At 45.4% G+C, this 21,724-nt stretch overlaps 1 protein-coding gene across 1 annotated transcript; it reads left to right on the top strand.

Moving 5' to 3' along the window:
* The first annotated feature begins 1,804 nt into the window (after nucleotides 1-1,804).
* On the top strand, nucleotides 1,805-19,383 carry Ttc4 (tetratricopeptide repeat domain 4). Its single transcript, XM_090334758.1, has 10 exons — nucleotides 1,805-1,964; nucleotides 2,130-2,247; nucleotides 3,133-3,294; nucleotides 5,926-6,003; nucleotides 7,793-7,917; nucleotides 9,917-10,003; nucleotides 12,202-12,419; nucleotides 13,120-13,201; nucleotides 16,748-16,830; nucleotides 18,303-19,383. Exons 1-10 carry the CDS (start codon nucleotides 1,860-1,862, stop codon nucleotides 18,403-18,405), a joined length of 1,161 nt encoding a protein of 386 aa, XP_090190884.1. The 5' UTR covers nucleotides 1,805-1,859; the 3' UTR covers nucleotides 18,406-19,383.
* The last annotated feature ends 2,341 nt before the right edge of the window (nucleotides 19,384-21,724 follow it).

Genomic DNA, 21,724 nt, shown 5'->3' with positions numbered 1-21,724 from the left:
ACAAATGGGAGTCGACTATAGGGTGTTTACATGGAGCCGATCAGGGCATGTGGGGCTAAAGACCAACTGCAGATGACTATAATTGAGAGAGAGGAGTGCCAGGCTACTGAGGCCTTTATCTACAGGGCAGTGGGAAAGCATTTGGAGGTGCTTAGCAGGGAAGAGATGTGGACAGATAGCAGCTTTCAAAAGCTCCCCTTCTTGGGGATATAGGAATCCCTAGGCACCGCTGACAGTAGCAGTTCTGGGCATGAACCTGGGCATGACTACTCAACTATAGTAAGTTTATGCATATCCACAGCCTGGGAATTGCACTTGTGGGCATCTCCATGGTCTATAGAGAAATGTATCAGGACTCCTACTGCAGCATCCCCTACAGTGCGAGAAGAGGGGAAGCCTGGGCACTCATCTTTGGAGAATGAATGTTCCATGGACTCCCATGTATAGTTAGAGGCAGTGGGGGTAGATATAGCATCACAGGCCTGAGTGATAAAAATATATCACAATGGGTGCATGAAAGAACTCACATTTTTTTTTGCCAGTAATGGCTTTGAACTCAGGGCTTGAGCACTGTCAAGGGCTTTCTCAAGGCTAGAGCTCTACCACTTGAGCCATAGCATCACTTTCAACTTTTTCTGTGTAGTACTGAGGAACTGAACCCGGTTTTCATGCATGCTAGGCAAGCTCTTTACCACTAGGCCAAACTCCAGGCCCCAGAACTCACATTTTGAAAAACAAGATACATGAAAACACTAGAATGACTGGTTAGGTGGGAGGGATGAGGAAGAGGGGTACAAAAGGGAGTGATGGAAAAAAGAAGCAGAAAAACCAAACCAAAACACAAAACACCGAAAAACAAAGACCAACTTCTCTATAGTATAATCAAAGGGATGGGTGGGCAGAGGAAGAGTAGACAGAGCAGAACCAAAAACGGGAGAGGAAATAGTGGCTTTGACCACAGAGGGCAGAATGGAGGGGCAGCCTGTCCTGCAGGGTACCAGGAAGGGGAATTCTAGAACACAGTGGTTCTCAGGATTGAGGAGGGAGGAGAGGAGAGCAAGGTATTAAGGATCATATCTAGGTTGCTAAGCAAGGTATTAAGATCACATCCATATTGCTGAGAGGATGATTAAGCTAATGATGACCACCCCCCTCTCCCCTCCAAGTTGAGGAGCAAAGCCCGACCAGGAGCATGATGGGGATGGGATGAGGATTGAGAGGCAGGAGTCAAGTCTAGTCTGGAAATTGTGAGCTTGAGGGATTTAGGGCAACACGGTAGCCCTATTGGTTGCTGCTGCTGTGTACTCAATATTTGTGTGTCCTCTCTCCCAAATTTGTGTTGAAATCCTGATCCCCCACTATGATGGTGCTAGGAGATGAGGGCCTTTCAGAGGTGACTGAGGATTATACACAAGACTACTACCCTGATTAGGTTCCAGATAGCTTCCTCCTCCCTTCTGCATGGAAGGACACAGTGGAAAGATGGCATCTATAAAGCAGGAAGTGGGCCCCGTGAGTCAAGGGAAAGCTAGTCAACTTTGCTTCCAAACCAGTGGGACCCCAGGAGCAGCCAGGCCACACCCTCTGAAAGACCACGCCCCACGAAAACCACGCCCCCACAGGCCAGGGTGAACTGGGGCTGCACCTCCCGGCCACACCCCGGGGTGGCCACGCCCCCGAGCTGGCCACGCCCCCGGGCTGGCCACGCCCCGGCTAGGCCTTGTTCCCAGGCAGCCGGAACCCAAGGCGCGCGGGCCGGCTGTACCGCAGGGAGGGTTGAAGGGAGCACACCGCACCGCCGGAAGGACTTCCTGTGCTCCGCGTCCCGTGGACCCGCAGCTGGAGAGCTCCGAGCTGCCATGGAGCATGCCGACTCCGCCGCCCATGACGACTTTGACGCCTTCCTGGAAAAGTTCCAGAGCCAGCCTTACCGCGGCGGCTTCCACGAGGACCAGTGGGAGGAGGTGGGCCTCCTGTGGGGCGGGGGGGACATGAACGCTCCCATTTTAAAACGGGGAGCCCGCTGGCCTGGGGGAGGCTCCCAGGGATGAGATGTGGTCAGGGCCTCGGGATTGGGTCCGCACGGCGCGTCTGCTCACGTGCTTTGTTCTTCTCTGAACTGTATCCAGGAATTTGACAAGATTCCCCTCTTTATGAAGGACGCACCCTCGGAAATCGATCCCAAAGACAATCCTGACTTGGCTTGCCTCCAGTCAATTATATTTGACGAGGAGCGATCTCCGGAAGGTATTTTTTCTTTTTTTACATAACTAGCGCGTGTTCTGTGTCTCCGTGGAGTTGTGGTGAAGTGTGAGAGAGCAGTTCTGATTGATAGCAAGTGGTGACTGTCACCATCCACTCCACAAAACTCTGACCCATCTGCCGCGCCTCCAGCGTCCTTCTTCATATCCTCCCCTCCCCCCCATACACCACCCCTAGTGCTTGAACTCAAGAGCCTGGGCTATCCCTGAGCTCTTGCTGAAGGCTAGCTCTCTGTCACTTGAGCCACAGTGCTACTTCCGTCTATGTGGTACCAAGGAATGGAACCCAGGGCTTCGTCTCTCTGCTAGGCCGCACTTTTTTTTTTTTTTTTTTGTGGGTCATGGGGCTTGAACTGGGCCTGGGCATTGTCCCTGAGCTCTTCAGCTCAAGGCTACCGCTCTACCCTTGAGCCAAACCCCACTTCCCAGTTTTCTAGAGGTTAATTGGAGGTAAGAGTCTCATAGACTTTAGTGCCTGGGATTGGCTTTGAACTGCCATCCTCAGATCTCAGCCTCTTGAGTAGTTGGGATTACAGGCGTGAGCCACTGCACCTGGCTTTAGAATATTTTAAATAATATTTAAAATATTTTAAATTAACCTTTTCTTTTCCTCTCTCTCTCTCTCTCTCTCTCTCTCTCTCTCTCTCTCTCTCTCTCTCTTTCTTTCTTTTGCTAGGCTTGTGGCTTGAACTCAGGGCCTAGGCACTGTCCAGGCTTCTTTTGCTCAAGGCTACTACTCTACCACCTGAGCCACAGCGCCACCTCTGGCTTTTTCTGTGTATACTAGGCAAGCACTCTACCACTAGGCCACACTCCTGGCCCCTAAATTAACCTTTTTAAAAGTAGGAAATATTTGTCTTCTTTTTTGCAGAACAAGCCAAGACCTATAAAGATGAAGGTAATGACTACTTTAAAGAAAAAGACTATAAGAAGGCTGTGACTTCATACACTGAAGGATTGAAGAAGAAATGTGCAGATCCTGATTTGAATGCTGTCCTTTATACGAACCGGGCAGCAGCTCAGTACTATCTTGGTAATTTATTTCATTTTTAAGTACTTTCTAAAGAATTAACTTAGGATAAAAGGCTATTATGCTGGCTAGTGGGAGGTTTGAGAGTGTCAGAGAAAGGGGCTGTTCATCCCAAAACCCAGAATAACTGTATTCTGATCTTTCAGCTAGACATCAGAAGATGGGAAGCAGGTAGTGTAGAATTTTGATTGGACCAAAAGAGTGACTTAGTCACTCTGTAAATCTTGAACCTACCTACTTCTATAATTTTTTGTTTGTGAGTGGTACTAATGTTTGAACTCAGTGCCTCACAATCTACCACTTGAGCCACACCTCCAGTCCCTGAATGCTTCTCTTCTTTTGAAAGAAAACAAAACAGAAGACCTTTTTAAAAAAATGTCTTGGGGGCCAGGAGTTTGGCCTACTGGTTAAAGTGCTTGCCTAGCATGCATGAAGACCCAGGTTCGATTCCTTGGTACCACATACATAGAAAAAAGCCGGAAGTGGTGCTGGGGCTCAAGTGGTAGAGATCTAGCCTTGAGAAAACCCAAGGACAGTGCTCAGGCCCTGAGCTCAAGCCCAGGACTGGCAAAAAAAAAAAAAAAAAAAAATGTCTTGGTCTTTTTTTTTTTTTTTTTTTAATTTCTTGGTCTTTTATCCTTCTGAGAATGCTAGAAGGATTAAAACAGGATCTTTGGAGAAAGCTAGGTTTAGTTGTGCACACCTATTTTTTTTTTTTTTTGTCAGTCCTGGGGCTTGAATTCCCTGGGCACTGTCCTTGGGCTTTCAAGCTAGATCTCTATCACTTGAGCCACAGCACCATTTCCAGCTTTTTCTATGTATATGGTACTGAGGAATCAAACCTGGGTCTTGGTGCATGCTAGGCAAGCACTCTACCACTAGGCCAAACTCATAACCCCTAGTTGTGCACACCTGTCATCTCAGCTTTCTAGAAGTAGAGGCAGAATTGTGAGATTAATCTGAGCTATAACACAAGACCCTGTCTGAAAATCTTTGTGAGAAATGCTGTATTGTGAGGGGAGGGAGGGATGAAGTAAAAATTTTTCTTGGATGAAGAAGTTTGAAAAATATTACTGCTTTGTTGGAGGTTTTCATTACTAGAGGAGCACATGCCTACTTACTAGCAACCATTTCTTGAAGTGGAAAGATTGGGGTTTGAACTCACAACCTCATACTTGCAAGGTGGGTGCTCTACCACTTGAGCCATATACCCAGCTCACTAGAACTCTTCTTTCTTTCTTTCTTTCTTTCTTTCTTTCTTTCTTTCTTTCTTTCTTTTTTTTTATTGTATTTTATTGTCAGGATCATGTATAGAGGGGTTACAGTTAGATTCCTCAGGCAATGGGTACATTACTTCTCGAACCTTGATAACCCTTCTCAGGTTTTTGTCCCCACACCATCTTTTCTCTCTCTCTCTCTCTCTCTCTCTCTTGCTCTCACTCTCACTCTCTTTTTGTCATGGGGCTTGAACTCTAGACCTGAGTGCTTTCCCTGAGCTCTTCAGCTCCAGGCTAACACTCTACCACTTTGAGCCACAGTGTTGCTTCTGGTTTTCTGGTGGTTAATTGGAGATAAGAGTTTCATGGACTTTCATACCCAGGCTGGCTTTGAGCAGATCTTTGTACCTCAGCCTCCTGAGTAGCTAGGATTACAGGTGTGAACCACTGGTGCCCAGCTCTTTCTTTCTTGATAACATTTTTGTTAGTGTTATAACTTGGAAAGCCACTGGCACCCAACTGTAATTTTTTTTTTTTTCCCAGTCCTGTGGCTTGAGCTCAGGACCTGAGCATTGTCCTTGGGCTTTCTCAAGGCTAGCACTCTACCACTTGAGCCACAGCACCATTTCTGGCTTTTTCTATGTAGGTGGAGTACTGAGGAATCGAACCCTGGTCTTCGTGCATGCTAGGCAAGCACTCTACCACTAGGCCAAACTTCCAGCCCCCTATATATATATATATATATATATATATATATTTTTTTTTTTTTTTTTTTTTTTTTTTTTTTTTTGCCAGTCCTGGGCTTGAGCTCAGGGCCTGAGCACTGTCCTTGGACTTTCTCAAGGCTAGAGCTCTACCACTTGAGCCTCAGCACCACTTCCGGCTTTTTTCTATGTATGTGGTACCGAGGAATCGAACCTGGGTCTTCATGCATGCTAGGCAAGCACTTTAACCACTAGGCCAAACTCCCGGCCCTATAAATATTTTTTTTTAAGATACATTTTTTGCAGGTACCAGAGCTTGAACTCATGGCCTTCTCACTCTCAGCTTTCTTGCTCACAGCTGGTGCTGTACCACTTGAGCCATGCCTTCTGTTTGGCATTTTGACAGTTACTTTGGAGATGGAGTTTCATAGACTTTTCTGCCCTGGTTGGCTTCAAACTGGAGGTTTGGAAGAGGTTTCAGCCTTCTGAGTAGCTGGGATTGCAGATGTGAGCACCTAGTGCCAGTTTGAGATTATAAACGTATCGAAAGCTCAGTTGAGGCAACTATATTTTTTCTGTTTTTAGAAAAACATTTGCTATGAACAGTTGCTCTTATAATTCTCAAAGATTGTTCTAGAACGTTTTTGTCAACTTGATTTTGAACAGTCTGTCTCATAACTTGTTACCTCTTTTTCTTGATGGCATTTTATTAGGTAATTTTCGTTCTGCTCTCAGTGATGTGACGGCTGCCAGAAAGCTAAAACCCAGCCACCTCAAAGCCATAATAAGAGGTGAGTCGTGTAGAACACACTGTGACTGTCACTGTCTATACTCTAAAAGGTGCCATTTAAATCTTTTGATACTGAAGTGCTAGGAAACTAGCGAGGTGAGGTCTTGGTTTTGTATTGAGTTCCCTTTCCTTGTGTGCTTTAAAAAATTGTAGGAAGCAGAAACTCCTGATTTTAAATCAATAAAGAATAAAAGGAATTAAAGTTCCAAAAGTTGTAATCTAATAACTTTTTCAAGTTAATCATTTGAAAGGCAAAATTTTCAAATGCCAGCCAGTGCAATGGCTCACGCCTGTAATCCTAGCTACTCAGGAGGCTGAGATCTGAGGATCAAGGTTCAAAGCTAGACCGGGTACAAAAGAACCTGAGACTCTTATCTTCAGTTAACCTCTAGACAATGGGAAGTGAGGACTGGCTCTAGGGTAGAGTGGCAGTGAAGCTTGGCTCAAGGGTAGAGAGGTAGCCTTGAGCTGAAGAGCTCAGGGACAACGCCCAGGCCGAGTTCAAGCCCTATGATCCACAAACAAAAAAATCAAATGCCGTGTTAATATTAATTAAAAGATAAGTTATATATGTATTTCTATGCAATGATGCTTTTGTTACTTCTATAACTTCACCTTTTCTTTGAGAAGCTCGTAGTTGCTTTTGAAGCTTTATTCATCACTTCTCAGTTCTCCTAGTCTCGTAGTGCAGCCTGAATTCTTTATCAAGTTGTGCCTCTTTAGATAATCATGGCTAGAGAGTGGCAAGTAGGTCCATTCCCTCCCTCTCTCCCTCCCCCCCTCCCCCCCCCGACTCTGGCTTAGAGGAGAGAAGATTCTGGATGAAGATCGACACATACTGTAGTCCTGTGGAATTAGCCTTAGCCTGGAAGTCTTGTTTTCACTTTTACCTTTTAATATGACCTTGGCAAGATGACCCCTCTCATAGTTTGTTTATCTCTAACAGGGCATTAGGTTCCTTTGTAGTTCTAACACTTAGAAAAGCCTAGCATGTGTGGAATGGGGGATAGAAGGGAAATTGATTGATTACATGGATAGAAATAAAGAACAAAATTATGAGACCTGGGGCCGGGAGTTTGGCCTAGTGGTTAAAGTGCTTGCCTAGCATGCATGAAGACCCGGGTTCGATTCCTCGGTACCACATACATAGAAAAAAGCCTGAAGTGGTGCTGAGGCTCAAGTGGTAGAGCTCTGACCTTGAGAAAGTCCAAGGACAGTGCTCAGGCCCTGAGCTCAAGCCCATAACTGGCAAAAAAAAAAAAAAAAAAAAAAAATTATGAGACCTGATGCTTTCAGTCTTTGGTCTTTTTACACTAGGTTGGTGAATGGCCAAGGCAGATTCTTCTTTCTGTTTCTTTCTGAAGCTCAGAGCTGTGCTGTCCTTTGTTCAAGGTTTAATGGGTAAATAACAGTCAGATTCCCAGCTCAGGTCTGTGATTCCGAAGCCTGCATTCTCCTCTCTTTCTTTCTTTTTTTTAGTTCACGACTCAAACTTGGTACCTGACATTTGTACTCACTGGATGGTGGTCTATCAACTGAGTCACACTTCTGGCCCCAAATGTTCCTTATTTTTAGAGTCCTTAACACCCAGGAGACTTATAGGAGTTTTGAGCTGAATGGGCATTAGAAATGGGATATTTTTGATCTAAGATATAAAAAATACTTTTCCTGTGTGGGAGCTGAAGAACAGGGGAATGACATCCTCTTTCCCGTCAGGGGTGGCTGGTGGCAGTTGGGGGCCAGGTGGATTTGCTCGTTGCTTTTAGACAAAAAGGCTATGGTTTCTGCAGGTGCCCTGTGCCATCTGGAGTTGAAACACTTTGCTGACGCTGTGAGCTGGTGTGATGAAGGGCTGCAAATAGACGCCAAGGAGAAGAAACTTCAGGAGATAAGGGCAAAAGCAGACAAGCTGAGGGTAAGTGACAGTCAGCAAACAGTTGCCATTTGCTAGTTAGTATTTCCCTAGGTTGTATATTTGTCATCATTGTGGAGTTTTCCTTAGGCACTGACTGGGGTTGTGGTTGAATGGCATAGTATATATTTTTTATGTATGAGGCCCTGAGTTTTTTTTCCCCAGCACACAACCCATCCTACCCCATCCTCCTCCCCAAATCAGAAAATTAGTCCTTATCCTTGAAGAACACACATAAGCTAACAAGTAAATAGAGATGAGCAAGAATGTATGGTGTCTGTGGTTCAATATGCAGTACTGGTATCTAACCTTGCTTTGCCAAGCAGGGTGTACATAGGTGTGCACAGAGACTCGTGGGCAGACAAAGGTTTGCTGAAAGAAGTGAGGGCTGGGCCAGGGCTCTCAATTGAGTGGTTTTCTTGGCTCATGGGTATTCTGGGAGAATACCGTAGGGGGTATTGCAACTGATTTGCATGTGTGCATGCACACTTGGGTGCATGTGTTACTGGATTTGAACTCAGGGCTTCTCCCTTGCTAGGAAGTTGTTCTACCACTTGAGCCATACTCCCAGCCCTTTTTACCTTTTATTTCTTGCCCTAGACTAACCTCACATCACAGTATTCTACCTATACCTCTCCAAGTTGCTAGGTTATAGGTTTGAGCCAGCTTTGAATGTCTTTTGCCAATGCTAAAACATGTGGATAGCCTTGGACAGGCTTGAACTCGGGGCCTGGGTACTGTCCTTGAGCTTTTTTTGCTCAAGCCTAGCACTCTACCACTTGAGCCACAGCACCACTTCTGGTTTTTCTGTTTATGTGATACTGAGGAAACAAACTCAGGGCTTCATGCATGCTAGGCAAGCACTCTTACCACTAAGCCACTTTCATAGCCCTGGTCTCATTTTTGAAAGTGAAGAACCAAATATATCCTTGAGTTTTTGTTTGTTTGTTTTGTCCATCTGTTGTGAGGCTTGAACTCTGGACCTGGATACTGTTCCTGAGCTTGTCAGCTCAAGGCTACCACCCTACCTCTTGAGCCACAGCACCACTTCCAGTTGTCCAGTTTTCTAGTGGTTAATTGGAGATTGGAGTCTCATGGTCTTTAGGCTGGCTTTGAATCTGATCCTCAGATCTCAGCCTCTAGTAGCTATGATTACAACTACAGGTGTGAGCCACCATGCTTGGCTCAGAGGTGGTATTTTTGTTGGTTGGTTTGTTTTGCCAGTCCTGGGCTTGAGCTCAGGGCCTGAGCACTGTCCTTGGACTTTCTCAAGGCTAGAGTTCTACCACTTGAGCCTCAGCACCACTTCCGGCTTTTTTCTATGTATATGGTACCGAGGAATTGAACCCAAGTCTTTGCATGCTAGGCAAGCACTCTACCACTAGGCCAAACTCCTGGTCCCAGGTTTTTTTTGTTTTTTTGTTTTTTAATGAAGATTAAATGAAAAGTATAAGAGTATGTGTGTATCTGTGTCTGTGTCTGTACACATACGTGAATGGGTAAATAACTGGAATATTAGCCACAAAAAGAAATTGTTGCTATACAATATGCGTAAAACTCATCTAAGCTAACTAAGTCTGGCGCAGTTGCTCATGCCTGTAATCCTAGCTACTCAGGAGGCTGAGATCTGAGGATTGCGGTTCAGAACCAGCCCAGACACTAAAGTCCCATTAAAGCCGTGAGACTCTTATCCCCAATTAACCATTAGAAAACTGGAAATGGCACTGTGGCTCAAAGGGTAGGGTGGTAGCCTTGAGCTGAAGAGCTCAGGGACAGGGCCCAGGCCCAGCGTTCAAGCTTGACTGCGCAAAAACAAAACAAAACAAAAAACTAAGCTAAATGAAAGAAACCAGACACTAAAGGTCACATATAGTGTGATTCCATTTTGTGAAACTTGGTTGTATTGGGCACAGGAGCTTGAGAGGATAGGGATCAGGGTAGCCAGCCATTCAAGGAGTGGACTGGGATAAGAGGTGCTCATGCATCTGAACTTCATTTCCAGAGGACTGAACAGAGAGACATGAGGAAAGCAAAACTGAAAGCAAAGAAGGAGCAGAATCAGAATGAGGCTTTGCTCCAGGCTATCAAGGTGAGTCTTTGGGCGTCTGTTCTACTGTGTGTGAAGCTCACCAGTTCGGGGAGCCTATTGGGGAACTCTCTAGCGATCCCCTGCCCTCCTGTTTGATGAAGCAAGCAGACTACCCTAGTGATTGTGCTCTGGATTAAGCATTCTCTCAGTTAATCATCTCAGCAGCTATATGAGATAGGGCTTATTGTTCCTGTTTTGCTAGTATAGAGAACAGCCTCAGAGAGGTAAAGAAACCTCATACTGGATTTCAGAGCTAGGTATGGTCCTCACCATGTGTCACACACCCTCCAAGGAGGTTAATTTAAAAAAAAAAAAAATGTGTTCTCTCCTTTTCTTTTTCTGGCCAGTTCTGGGGACTGAACTCAGGGCCTAAGCACTATCCTCGGGCTTTCCTCAATGCTAGTGCTCTACCACTTGAGCCACAGCACCACTTCCAGCTTTTTCTATGTATGTGGTACTAAGGACTTGAACCCAGGTCTTTGTGCATGCTAGGCAAGCACTCTACCACTAGGCCAAACTCCTGGCCCATGCTTTCATTAGTATAAAGGTGATGTACAAAGGGTTAACAGTAAGAGAAGGTTAATTTGTGTGTGTGTGTGTGTGTGTGTGGAGGGGGGTGGGGGGCGGGAGGGTGTCTTGGGGCTTGGACTCTGGGCCTGGGCCTTGTTCTTGAGCCCTTCAGTTCCAGGCTACCAACTTACCTCTGGGCCTGGGTGTTGTCCCTTAGCTCTTTAGGTCAAAGCTACTGTCCTACTCTTTGAGTCACAGCCCCACTTCCCGTTTTGTAGTGTTTAATTGGAGATAAGAGTCTCACCTTCTTTAGTGCTGGCTTTGAATCTCAGTCCTCAGATCTCAGCCTCCTGAGTAACTAGGATTATAGGGGTGAGCCACCACGGTGGGCTAGAAGGCTTTAAAATGTCCTTCCTCTAACTCTAGCAAGCATAAGATTCTTCCTCTAGTTTCTACATTTTCAAACCAGTGTAGTGCAACTCAAAACTTGATACCTAGCAAGTCACCATCTGAGCTTCCTTTGTTGTCTCCAGGGAGATACTATACAAGAGCCGTAGGAGAGGGGAGGGGAGTCTTCTGTTTGACTCTTTGATCAGTTTATTTATGGTTGCATTATTATGTTACTTAGAAGTCACTTGGAAGTTATTGCGTTACCTATATTAGCTACTTGCTGACTTTGAAACTTCAAAAGTATTCCATTATAGTGTGGTCCATGTCTTTCCAACAAGCAACCTGATAATGCATATTAACAATGTAATGAGAGGGATACACTCCTGATTTCCTACCTGATGCTTATTCGTAGGGAAGGATTTTGCCATTTTCCAGAACAGGATGCCCAGAGATTTGCAGAGACCTTTTTAAATTTGGTTCTCTAGTACAACACTGTATCTTAAGCTTCAGTTGCCAAAAAAGCAACTTGATGCTATTTATAAAAAGCATTCTTGATGCTATATGGTGCTGCATTTTACTCATGGTTTAAGGCAGGAGTCAGCAACCTGCAGCCATTTTTAAATACAGCTTTACTTATGCTTCTTATGGTGCTATCTGTTTTCATACTACAGAGAAGAGTTGATTAAATTCAGTAGACTTGTTGATCCTTTAAGAAAAGGTTTGTCAGCACCAGTTGTAGGTGCTCTTGTGAAAAGTCATTTTGATTGCAGGTGTTTTCCCCTCTTGTGCTAATCTTGGGAACCTCGACACACATGTTAGACCCTGACAGGTTCTCACTTCTGCCTATGCACTGCCAAGATGGAATCAGAGTTCATCAATTCTAACATCCACATCTGACCCAGATGGAAACATTGGGCAAAATGTACTTCCTGTCCTTCTTTCTCAGGCCTTCAAAGTCTGGGTCCTAGCATGTCCTATTCAGTCAGCCAATCAATTCCCCATCTGCACTTCTACAGCTCCATTTCTTGCCTTCTGTTATAATTCTTTCCATAGTGTTTCCCCTCTAGACCATAAGCAGGCTTGGGGGCAGGGAGCCTTGTTTAGCTTTCCCTGTGACACAGGGAGTAGCACATGGCAGGTGCCTGGTGAAGTTGAGTCACACAGGGGGTGCCTACTCTGTCTGGCCTCAGGAACAGTGAAGATGAATCCTGTGCAGACCTGGCACTCAGGGAGCTCACAGTCAAGTGGATTTGCACCCTTCAAATAATGAGATGTATGTGTTCCTGCCTTTAATCCAGGATAGGAACATCACGCTTGCCTCCAAAGCTGTAGATGAGGATGAAGATCCAGCCTCCTGTAGTCTGGGTGAGATTTTCTTGGATGGACTCAGTGCTGAAAACCCTTACGGAGCCCGGCTAAATCTAGATGACCATGGCCGGCTGAATTGGCCTGTACTGTTCCTGTACCCAGAGTATGCCCAATCTGACTTCATCTCTGGTTTTCACGAGGACTCCAGGTACTTCCCTGCCCAAGAGCCCACTGCTTGCTGGCATGCTTTTTCCTGCTGTCTTGACAAGAAGGGCAAGTGGAATTTTGGTTGAGGAGGGAAGAGAATAATTTAGAGGCTTTCATACAACCTGGTGGATAGGACCCCTTTCTTCCATATCTGGTTGAGCCTTGATTCAGCAGCTTTGCTATGACATACGTCTCCTCTTCCTATGTCTAGGCTAATAAATGTAACACCATGGTACAGTGTTTACCAAAGGGTGGAACAGGTCATTGGCAAAGTATGAAATCCTTTTAAATAACACACACATAGTAAGTGAAGTGTATAGGACCAGGAGCTTAGTAACCTAATGGTAGAGTGCTTACCTAGCATGCACAAAGCCCTGTGTTTGATTCCTTGGTACCACATACACAGAAAAATCCAGAAATGGGGCTGTGGCTCATGTGGTAGAACACTAGCCTTGAGAAAGCCCAAGGACAGTGCTCAGGCCCTGAGTTCAAGTCCACATTTAACCTGTGATTTTATAATGTGGTTAAATAAAATTCTGAGTCTGTGTTTCAGGATCAGTGATTGATAGCCACAGTTTGGGTTTAAGTGTACATGTGCATGGTGTGTTTGGACAGTCTTTTCTTTGAGTTGGTGTCCAGGGACTGCTGTGAGAAAGCAGATCAGGAGTCACTGATAACAAAATGACATGTTATATCCTTAGGTTCATTGATCATCTGCTGGTGATGTTTGGTGAAACGCCCTCCTGGGACTCAGAGCGAAAATACTGCCCTGATAACTTGGAGGTAAGAGAAGTTGTGTTCATTCCTCCATGGACTTTTTAGAGAGGAGGAAATAGGGAAAGAGATGAACTGTTTTGTTTTGTTATTTTCCACTGTGTTGAAAAATAGATCACATAACATTTACCAGTTCACCATTCATTAGGTTTGAACTTGGGGCCTGGACACTGTCCTTGAGTTCTTTTGCTCAAGGCTAGTGCTTTACCACTTTGAGCCACAGCCCCATTTCTGGATTTTTTTAAATTTGAGATAAGAGTCTCATGGGGACTTTTCTGCCAAGGCTGGCTTTGAATCGTGATCCTCAGATCCCAGCCTCCTGAGTAGCTAGAATCACAGGCAGGAGCCATCTTGCCTGGCTCATTTAGCCATTCTTTAGCACATTCACACTCTATAACCATTACCACCACCCTCCCAGTAAGTCTTCCACCATCTCAACCGAAACCCTGCACTCATGAAACAGCAGCTCCCTGGTTTCCCTTTCCTGCACCAGCCCTACTTCCTATCTGTGAATTTTACTATTCTGCATATCAGCAGAATCATATAGTATTGCCTTTTTGTGTTGGGTTTATTTTATATTGGTTTTTTTTTTTTGTATTTGGGATTGAACCCAGAGCCTATGGCAAATGCTCTACCACTGAGCTATGCCCATCTCCCCCTTTTGAGACATGGTCTTGTGTTACCTCTGCCAGGATGTTTTCAAGCTTCTCCCTTTGCCTTGTAAGTAGATGGGAGTATAGGCATTTGTCACCATTGCTAGTGCAGCCTTCCTTTTTAAGGCTGAATAATATTCCATTATTGAGGTTTGTTTTTTTTTATAGTTTACAGAATAGAGAATTTATCTTGTGCTAGATCTGGTGATATACAACATAAATTTGTTTTGTTTTGTTTTGTTTTTGTTTATCTTGGGGCTTGAACTCTGGGCCTGGGCGCAGTCCCTGAGCTCTTCAGCTCAAGGCTCTTGCCCTGCCCCTTAAGCCACAGCACCACTTCCAGTTTTCTGGAGGTGAGCGTTACATGGACTTAGCTGTTCTTAGCTGGCTTTGAACCATGATCCTCAGATCTCAGCCTCCCTGTGTAGCTAGGATTGCAGGCATGAACCACTAGTGCCCGCTTACACTTGTAATTCTAACACATAGAAGGCTGAAGCAGGATGATCGAGAGTTTGAGGGCGCCTAGGCTTCGTGATGAGTTTGAGGCTGGTGTGGACTAGGATAAGACCCTGTCTCAGAAAACTGAAATTGAAGAATTTATTTTCTGCCTGTTGTGTGTTGTGTGTGTGTGTGTGTGTGTGTGTGTGTGTGTGTGTGTGTGTGTGTGTGTGTGTGTGTGTACCAGTACTTTAGGAGGCTGAGGCAGGAGACTCATGAGTTCAATGCTATTTTCTAGACACTGCGAGTAACATGCTAACTGAGGTACCAACAACCCTGAATGCTTTCCTGTGCATTTTCCGTAAGCAAGGACTTTTCTTCAGAATCCCCAAACAGCTGTCCAGGTCAGGACACGAGCATGGGTGCCCTACTCCCATCTAATACTGTGCAGGTTTCAGTTTGTCTCAGAAATGTTCTCCTTCATCCAAAGTTCCTTTTCAAGAGCAGAATACATTTAGTGATCTTCTCCTGTAGTCTCTCTGAGACATTCCTCTCTTTCCTAATCTCTGCAGATTCTGTGTTTTGTGAAGTGCCTGCATGGTGCCTTAGGCTTCCTGTGACAAGGTTTGAGTTCTGCGTATCTGGAGTTTCACAGAAGTGATACTGTGTTCTCTGTACATCTTATCGGTGGTGCCTGGGTTCCATCTGTCCTCACCCCGATTGACAAAGGTCCTCTATCATTACCTTTTTTGATTTGTTTGTGCAGAACTAGGGATTGAATGAGCCCAGGGCTTTGTACTTGCTAGGCATATGAACTATTCCTCCAACCCTGTTTGTTTTGAGATGGGGTCTTGCCAACTTCATCTGGGTTGACCTGGGACTCAGTCCTGTCTCCACTTGCCAAGTAGCTGGGATTTCAGGCATGTTCCATCATGACCAGTTATACTGCTTTTCTGAGATTGTGTAAATATATCCCATTGCTCTTCAACCCCTCAACATTTGTTTACCTATGCCAGGGGCTTTTATCCTTTCCTCTGTTGCTACGATTTCTTTCCCCCCAGTCCTGGGGTTTGAACTCAGGGCCTGGGCACTGTCCTTGAGCCTTTCTCAAGGCTGGTGTTCTACTACTTGAGCCACAGAACCACTTCTGGTCTTGTCTGTGTATATGGGAACAAAGGAATCAAAATCAGGGCTTTGTGCATGGCAGGCAAACACTCTACCACTAGGCCATATTTTTTTCTTTCTTTTTTTTTTTTTGCCAGTCCTGGCGCTTGAACTCAAGGCCTGAGCACTGTCCTTGGTCACTTTTTGCTCAAGGCTAGTGGTCTACCACTTGAGCCACAGTACCACTTCCAGCCTTTTCTGTGTATGTGGTACTGAGGAATTGAACTCAGGACTTCATGCATGCCAGGCAAGCACTCTACCACTAGGCCACGCTCCTTGTCCAACTTCCAGCTTTTTTCTATGTATGTGGTACCGAGGAATTGAACCTGGGTCTTCATGCATGCTAGGTAAGCACTCTACCACTAGGCTATGCTCCCGGCTCCCTTTTTTTATGCTTAAATTATCCTGGATTTGACTGGTAGGAATCCCTTCAAAGTTGTGTCTCTGTCCCTTTGACTTATCCCCAGTGTTTAAGCTCTTGTTCTCTGAAACAAATGCTCCAGGATTAAATTGAGCTTTCCTTGCCCAGCTTTGAAATCAGCCATTGTTTCCTAAGGAGACTTGGTTCTTGGGGAAAGGGATTCACTGCTCCAGTGCCTCCTCAGTGCTTCACAGCGAGTGTGTGTCGTGTGTGTGTGTGTGTGTGTGTGTGTGTGTGTAAGTAAAAATAAGATGTACCTCTTCTTTGAATCTAATATCATAGGACTTTTTTTTCTGTACTGATGAATATTGGTTTTTTGCTGTTATACCCATACTTGTGCTTGAACTCAGGGCCTCCTACTTCTCCTTAGCTTTTTCTTTCACAGTGGGTCCTTTACCACTTGAGTCTCAGCACCAATTCCATTGTTTTTAATTGGTGAGAATTGTTTCCTGGATTTGTTTCTGACTCTGGCTCTGAACTAGAGCCCTCACATCTCAGCCTCAAGAATAGTTAGGATTATAGATGTGAGCCACTGGTGCCTAGCCTGTCACTCTCATTGGTCCCTCTCCTTCCACAGCCTTCTGAGACTTGGAGCCCCCAGCATGAGTGCTATATTCATGTTCTGCAAACTCTGACATCCCATATTGCTCAGCCATGCTGCGTGAATGTCCTCCTTGAGCTCCAGTGGCATACTCCTACTGCTCAGGTTCTCTGGGCCCCCTGGCCTTCTGCCTCATACACCTAACAGCTCTGGGATTAAATTTCAGGGAAGAGGAAGCTATACAGGCTGGGTTTGAGCACTTCCCTGGGAGCCTCTGCCAGCCTCGAGATGCTTGAGCCTTTTTTGTCTGTGACTCCCACTCCTGGTTAATCTTGCAGGTGTACTTTGAGGATGAGGAGAGGGAAGAGCTGTACCAGGTGCCCCCCACAAAGACTCTGCTGCAGGTGTTGCAGCACCCCAGGTAGGTACCACGGAGGGCTGAGTAGACAAGAGAAGATGCTCCGGCTCCTTCCAGAGCCTAGGTGGTCTCTCAGTCCTCTGCTCAGTGATTGCCTCACACCATCTTATCTGCTCTGGGCACAGAGCTGCATGACCCGGCAGCCACATGGAAGGGCTGCAGCATGACAAGAGCCATCTTACCACAGGCAGACACCTCCTGGGCCAGGGGGAAATTATCCAGAATTCTTCAAAGGTCTGAGATCTACCAACACTATGTCTAAAAAGAAAATAGAAATCTTGATAACATATAGGCTGAATCACAGAAGAAAATCAACTTCATACTTCCAGAAAATGAAAATGTTATTACAAGTGATTACTTTTAAAATTTTTTTTAATTTAATTTTATTTTTATTGTGATTAATAGAAGGGTTACATTATGTTCACCAGATAGAAGGTGCATTACTTCACATACATTGACAACCCTTCTCATATTTTTGTCCCCATTTCCCTTCCCTCATCTTATTTTCCCTCCTTCCCTAAAGTGATTACTTTTTTGGTTTTTGGTTTGTTTTGTTTTGTTTTTGCCAGTCCTAGGGACTGAACTCAGGGCCTGAGCATTGTTCTTGAGCTTTTCTTCAAGGCTAGCACTCTACCACTTGTGCCAAAGCACCACTTCTGGCGTTTCTGTGTATGTGGTACTGAGGAATCGAACCCGGGTCTTCGGGCATGCTAGGCAAGCACTCTACCACTATGCCAAATTCCTGGCCCTGCAAGTGATCACTTTTTAAGTTACTAAAATAGGCATGGGACTGTTCAGGACTGGTTTCTGGCAACTCCAGACCCTGACTTAGGTGGAGCCAAGAAACAGGACCCCTATCTAGAGCTTGGTCCACTGCATATTGCCATTACCTTGGCCTGGAAGGCCAGGGTCTTGTCTGTCCCCAACAACCCTGTTCCACACGTTTTTGCTTTATACCCCCAACAAATGCTCTGGTTTTCTGCACCTTCTAAGTTCCTCCTTCCCTCCATCCCTTCCCCAAATTAAAGCCAGCTTCAGACCTGGCATCTCCCAGGAAGCCTTTCTGGTTCCCGTGCCTATAGAGGGAATTTGGCCTCTGTGGGTTAAAACTCTGTTGTGCTTGCTGTTCTTGATGGGTTCTTTATCTTCTTTCACCCAGGGCTGAACTTGAGAGCCAAAACAATGGTTTTTAATAACTCTTACGTTTTCAGCACAGACCCTATCTTACCCTAGTCATTCAGGGAATGAAATGATGAAAAGCAGTTTTTTACTTGTGTTTTGTTTAGCCATAGATGAGCCTGTGCTGGAATGCTGCCTTAGAGGTTCTTCAGGGTTGTAAGTGGGAATCTTAGGCTGATTTCAATAGATGTAGGAACAACCAAACAAAAAAATGTTCAACATCCAAAGGTTCACCTGGAGTGTGTTCGGGAAGGTCCATGAATGATTCACCCATGTCTTTGCTGTGTTTATTGCAGGTACGTTGTAAAAGCTCTGACACCAGCATTTCTGATCTGTGTTGGAGCCTCTAGTTTTTCTAAGAATTATCTCCGGGGAAGAAAGGTGCACAGGGTAAAGTGATGGAGCCAGACCTCCTGAATCTCCTTCCTCACCTTCTTCTGATGGAATTGAGCCCACTTGAAGCTGCTGGACATGCCACAAGCCCAGTCCTTTATTTGTGTCACCTTGAGGACACTCCTTCCTAGCCTTGTGCTGAAGGAGCTATTGATTCCCTGAACTGTGGCCTCTCTGGCCAAGCTACTTTGCTCTAAGCTGGTCCTCATTCTGCATGGATTCAGAGCCCTGGGTGGTGATCAGGGAGTCCTTGAAGTCCATCTCCGATTGCGACCACATGGTGCAGTTCCCGCTGCAGCTGGCTTTGGTACCACATTGCCCTGAAGAAACTGACTTGGGATCCAGTGACATGGCATCAGGTACCATAGAGAAGATGCCTTCCAAAACAGTAAACCAACTCTGCCTGGATTGAAGCTTTAAGACTGAGAGATGGGCCTCCGGTTATCTCACCAGTGTGGAGAATAGCTTCAGTAGGGTACTGTAGATGCTGTGAGCACGTGGCGTCAGAAAAGCCACCAGTCACCTCTCACAATTTTGCCAGTTTCTCTCATCTTTGCAGTGTGAGAACTATGATAGATTGGACATTTCTACTCCAACTTCTGGGCTCAAGTTACCCTCCTGTTTTGCCTCCTGAATGCTAAGGTTACAGGCATGCCTCACTTTACGTAGCTAGGATTTTATGCTTTGCTTTTTAATGTTTTAATGTATTCATCTTGGGGCTTGAACTCAGGGCCTGGGTGTTTGCCTCTGATCTTTTGTTCTCAAGGCTAACATTCTGTCTCTTGAGCCACATCTCCACTTGAGGCTCTTTTGGTGGATAGTCTTACAGACTTTCCTCACCCTGGCTTTGAACTGCAATCCTCAGATTTCAGCCTCGTGAGTAGCTAGGATCACAGGTGTGAGTCACTGACGGCCAGCTCAGTTTTATGCCTTTTAAACTAGAAAATCTGACCATGTTATACAGTTTTCTTTTTAGCTTTTCTATATCCTAGGATTTTGTGTGTCCTTCCCTGTAGTTGTGTGTGACCTGTAGCGCCCACTTTGCACCCCCCAGGGAGAGCACACTTTCTGCTGCCATGCACAGGGTACAGATGTGACTGTGCCCATGCAGACAGGAGTATGAGGAACTGGGCACCGTAGCTTGTGCTTACCCTTAACCATCAGACCCCATTATCCAAATAGATGCAGCCTCTTTAGCCTGGTGCCAGGATGGGAAGATGTGCAACAGCCAAAGCTGCTAACATGCAGCCATTGATTGTAACAGGAGTGACTGTGTGTTGTAGTATGCTCCCAGCTAACTTAATACAATATTAAACCAAACCAGCTGCTGCTGTCTTGGATGGAGTATTCTGGGTTTTGTATTGTGGGCCTCACTGCTTCTAGAAATTAGCTATGGGGTAGTTACAGAGCATTGTTAGCTTTCCTTCTAGGATCAGGTCTCTACAAGCCCAGGGCAGCACTTCTGGTCATTCTCTCTCCAGCTGAAATGACCTGCTTTGTCTCCCTTGCCCCTCCAGGAGATGCCACAGCCTGGAGGGTGCTGTTGGCATCAGGTGAGGCAGAATAGAGATGCCTGTAAATACCCTACCAAGCACATGACACCCCCACCATTCACACATATAGAAAAAGAAGTTATCTAGCCTAAATGGTCAGTCATGCTGAGCTGCAGAGAAGTGTTGAGCTAAAAAGCTAAGAAATTTTTTTCTAATGATAATGGGATTTGAACTCAGGGCCTTGCACTTGGTAAGCAGGAACTGTGTTACATTAGCCACACTCCCAGCTCTTTTTTGCTTTAGTTATTTTTCAGATAGGGTCTTTAGGGTTTTTGTTTGTTTGTTTTGCTTTGGGCCAGCTTCAGTTTTCCTACTCCTTCCCAGGGCTGGGATGTAGCTCAGTGGCAAAGTAAGTGCCACTGAGTAAGTGCAACATCTTGGCTTTGATTCCCAGTACCAAAAAAGAAGAGACAATAATGATGATAATAATAATAATAATAATAATAGCTGGGATCACAGAGATGTACCGGTACTCCTTGCTCAGTGATTGAGATGGGATTTGTTAAATCCCAGCTCGTATAACTTGAAACTTTTGGAAAAGGAGGACAGTCTTGGGGTTTGAAATAGCTTTGTGTTTGCTAGGCAGGCATGCCATCGCTTGAACTGTGCCACCAGCCCGTTTTCTTCTGTTGTCTTTTTTTTTTTAAGAGCCTGCTTTTTGCCCAGAATAAATGTCATACACATTACATGACATTGTTTCTGAATGGCCAAGTGGAGCAGAGAGGTAGAGAAATGGATGTTCTGCAGCATGTTAGTGCTCACGCCTGGTGTGGAAAGAAGAGCTTGCCCCTTCTTGGTCTATATGTGTGGGGGTTGAGTGGACATCCCTTGCAGAAGAGGCCATAGGGAATCTGGAACTATAGTGGTGGACATGCAGATCCTATGGTGTGTCTGCGGCTGGAGAGACACCTTTGTGCCTAGAAAGGGACCCACCATGAAACCTGGGTCAGTGGGCAATGTACTGTCCGTAAACAGTCTAATGCAATGTACGAAGTCTGGCTGTGTAGTCCTCCACTATAGTTAGGTGACAGGGTTGGGGAGGAGATCCCTAAAGATATTCTGCATTTTTGTGCTTAGGAGGATTATAAATTTGGGCAAGAAGTAAACACCAAAGCTACAACAAAATTTCAGGAAAAGTGAACATATTTTTCAGTATTTACACTAAGTGCTGATAGTCTCAACTTTCCAATCAAAAGACACAACAACAAGGTGGGTTTAAAAATTAGACCTGAGGTTGTGCTTGCCCTAGAGAAGACTCACTTTCACTCCAGTGAAAGTCTATACCTTATACACCTTAGACTATTTGCTAACTCCAAGAAACACGTATCACCAGATACTAGCTACCTAGAAGACTGCTGTCTGAGGATCATGGGTCCAAGCCAGCTTGGGCAGAAAAGTTTGTGGACCTCACTAAACTATAGAGGGAAAGAAGCTGGGAGTGGAGCTGTAACTCAAGCAATAGAGCACTAGTAGAAGCACAAAAGCTCAGAACAGTGTCCAGAAGTCATGCCCTCAGGACTAGCAAAATAAAACATGCATATCACGGACAAATAAGAGCTGAGCTGGGCTTACCTGGGTTGGCCTCTCTTCCCTACTGGCCCACACAGCCCAATCCACTTCCTTCCACAAACCTTTGCTCTAGTTACCTTGAGGGCTCCTCCACTAGGAAGTGTTCCCAGCCTGCCAGGAGAGCTGGCCATTCCCTGGTGGGCATGTAGCCCATCCTTGTCCTCATGTCTCCGTCCCTACCTCTCTTAACACTGCAAGGCACC

This window comes from Megascapheus bottae, chromosome 6, assembly GCF_031878675.1.
Source record: "Megascapheus bottae isolate mThoBot1 chromosome 6, mThoBot2.hap1, whole genome shotgun sequence".
Taxonomy (NCBI): Eukaryota; Metazoa; Chordata; class Mammalia; order Rodentia; family Geomyidae; genus Megascapheus; species Megascapheus bottae.
This window is presented reverse-complemented; position numbering and strand designations above follow the sequence as displayed.

What these genes read in the sequence shown, in the direction of transcription:
- Ttc4 (XM_090334758.1), top strand. Translation starts at nt 1,860, where the DNA reads ATGGAGCATGCCGACTCCGCCGCCCATGACGACTTTGACGCCTTCCTG. An exon ending in ACGAGGACCAGTGGGAGGAG is followed by an intron (nt 1,965 to 2,129) that starts GTGGGCCTCCTG and finishes AACTGTATCCAG; the next exon opens with GAATTTGACAAGATTCCCCT. An exon ending in GGTTTTCACGAGGACTCCAG is followed by an intron (nt 12,420 to 13,119) that starts GTACTTCCCTGC and finishes TTATATCCTTAG; the next exon opens with GTTCATTGATCATCTGCTGG.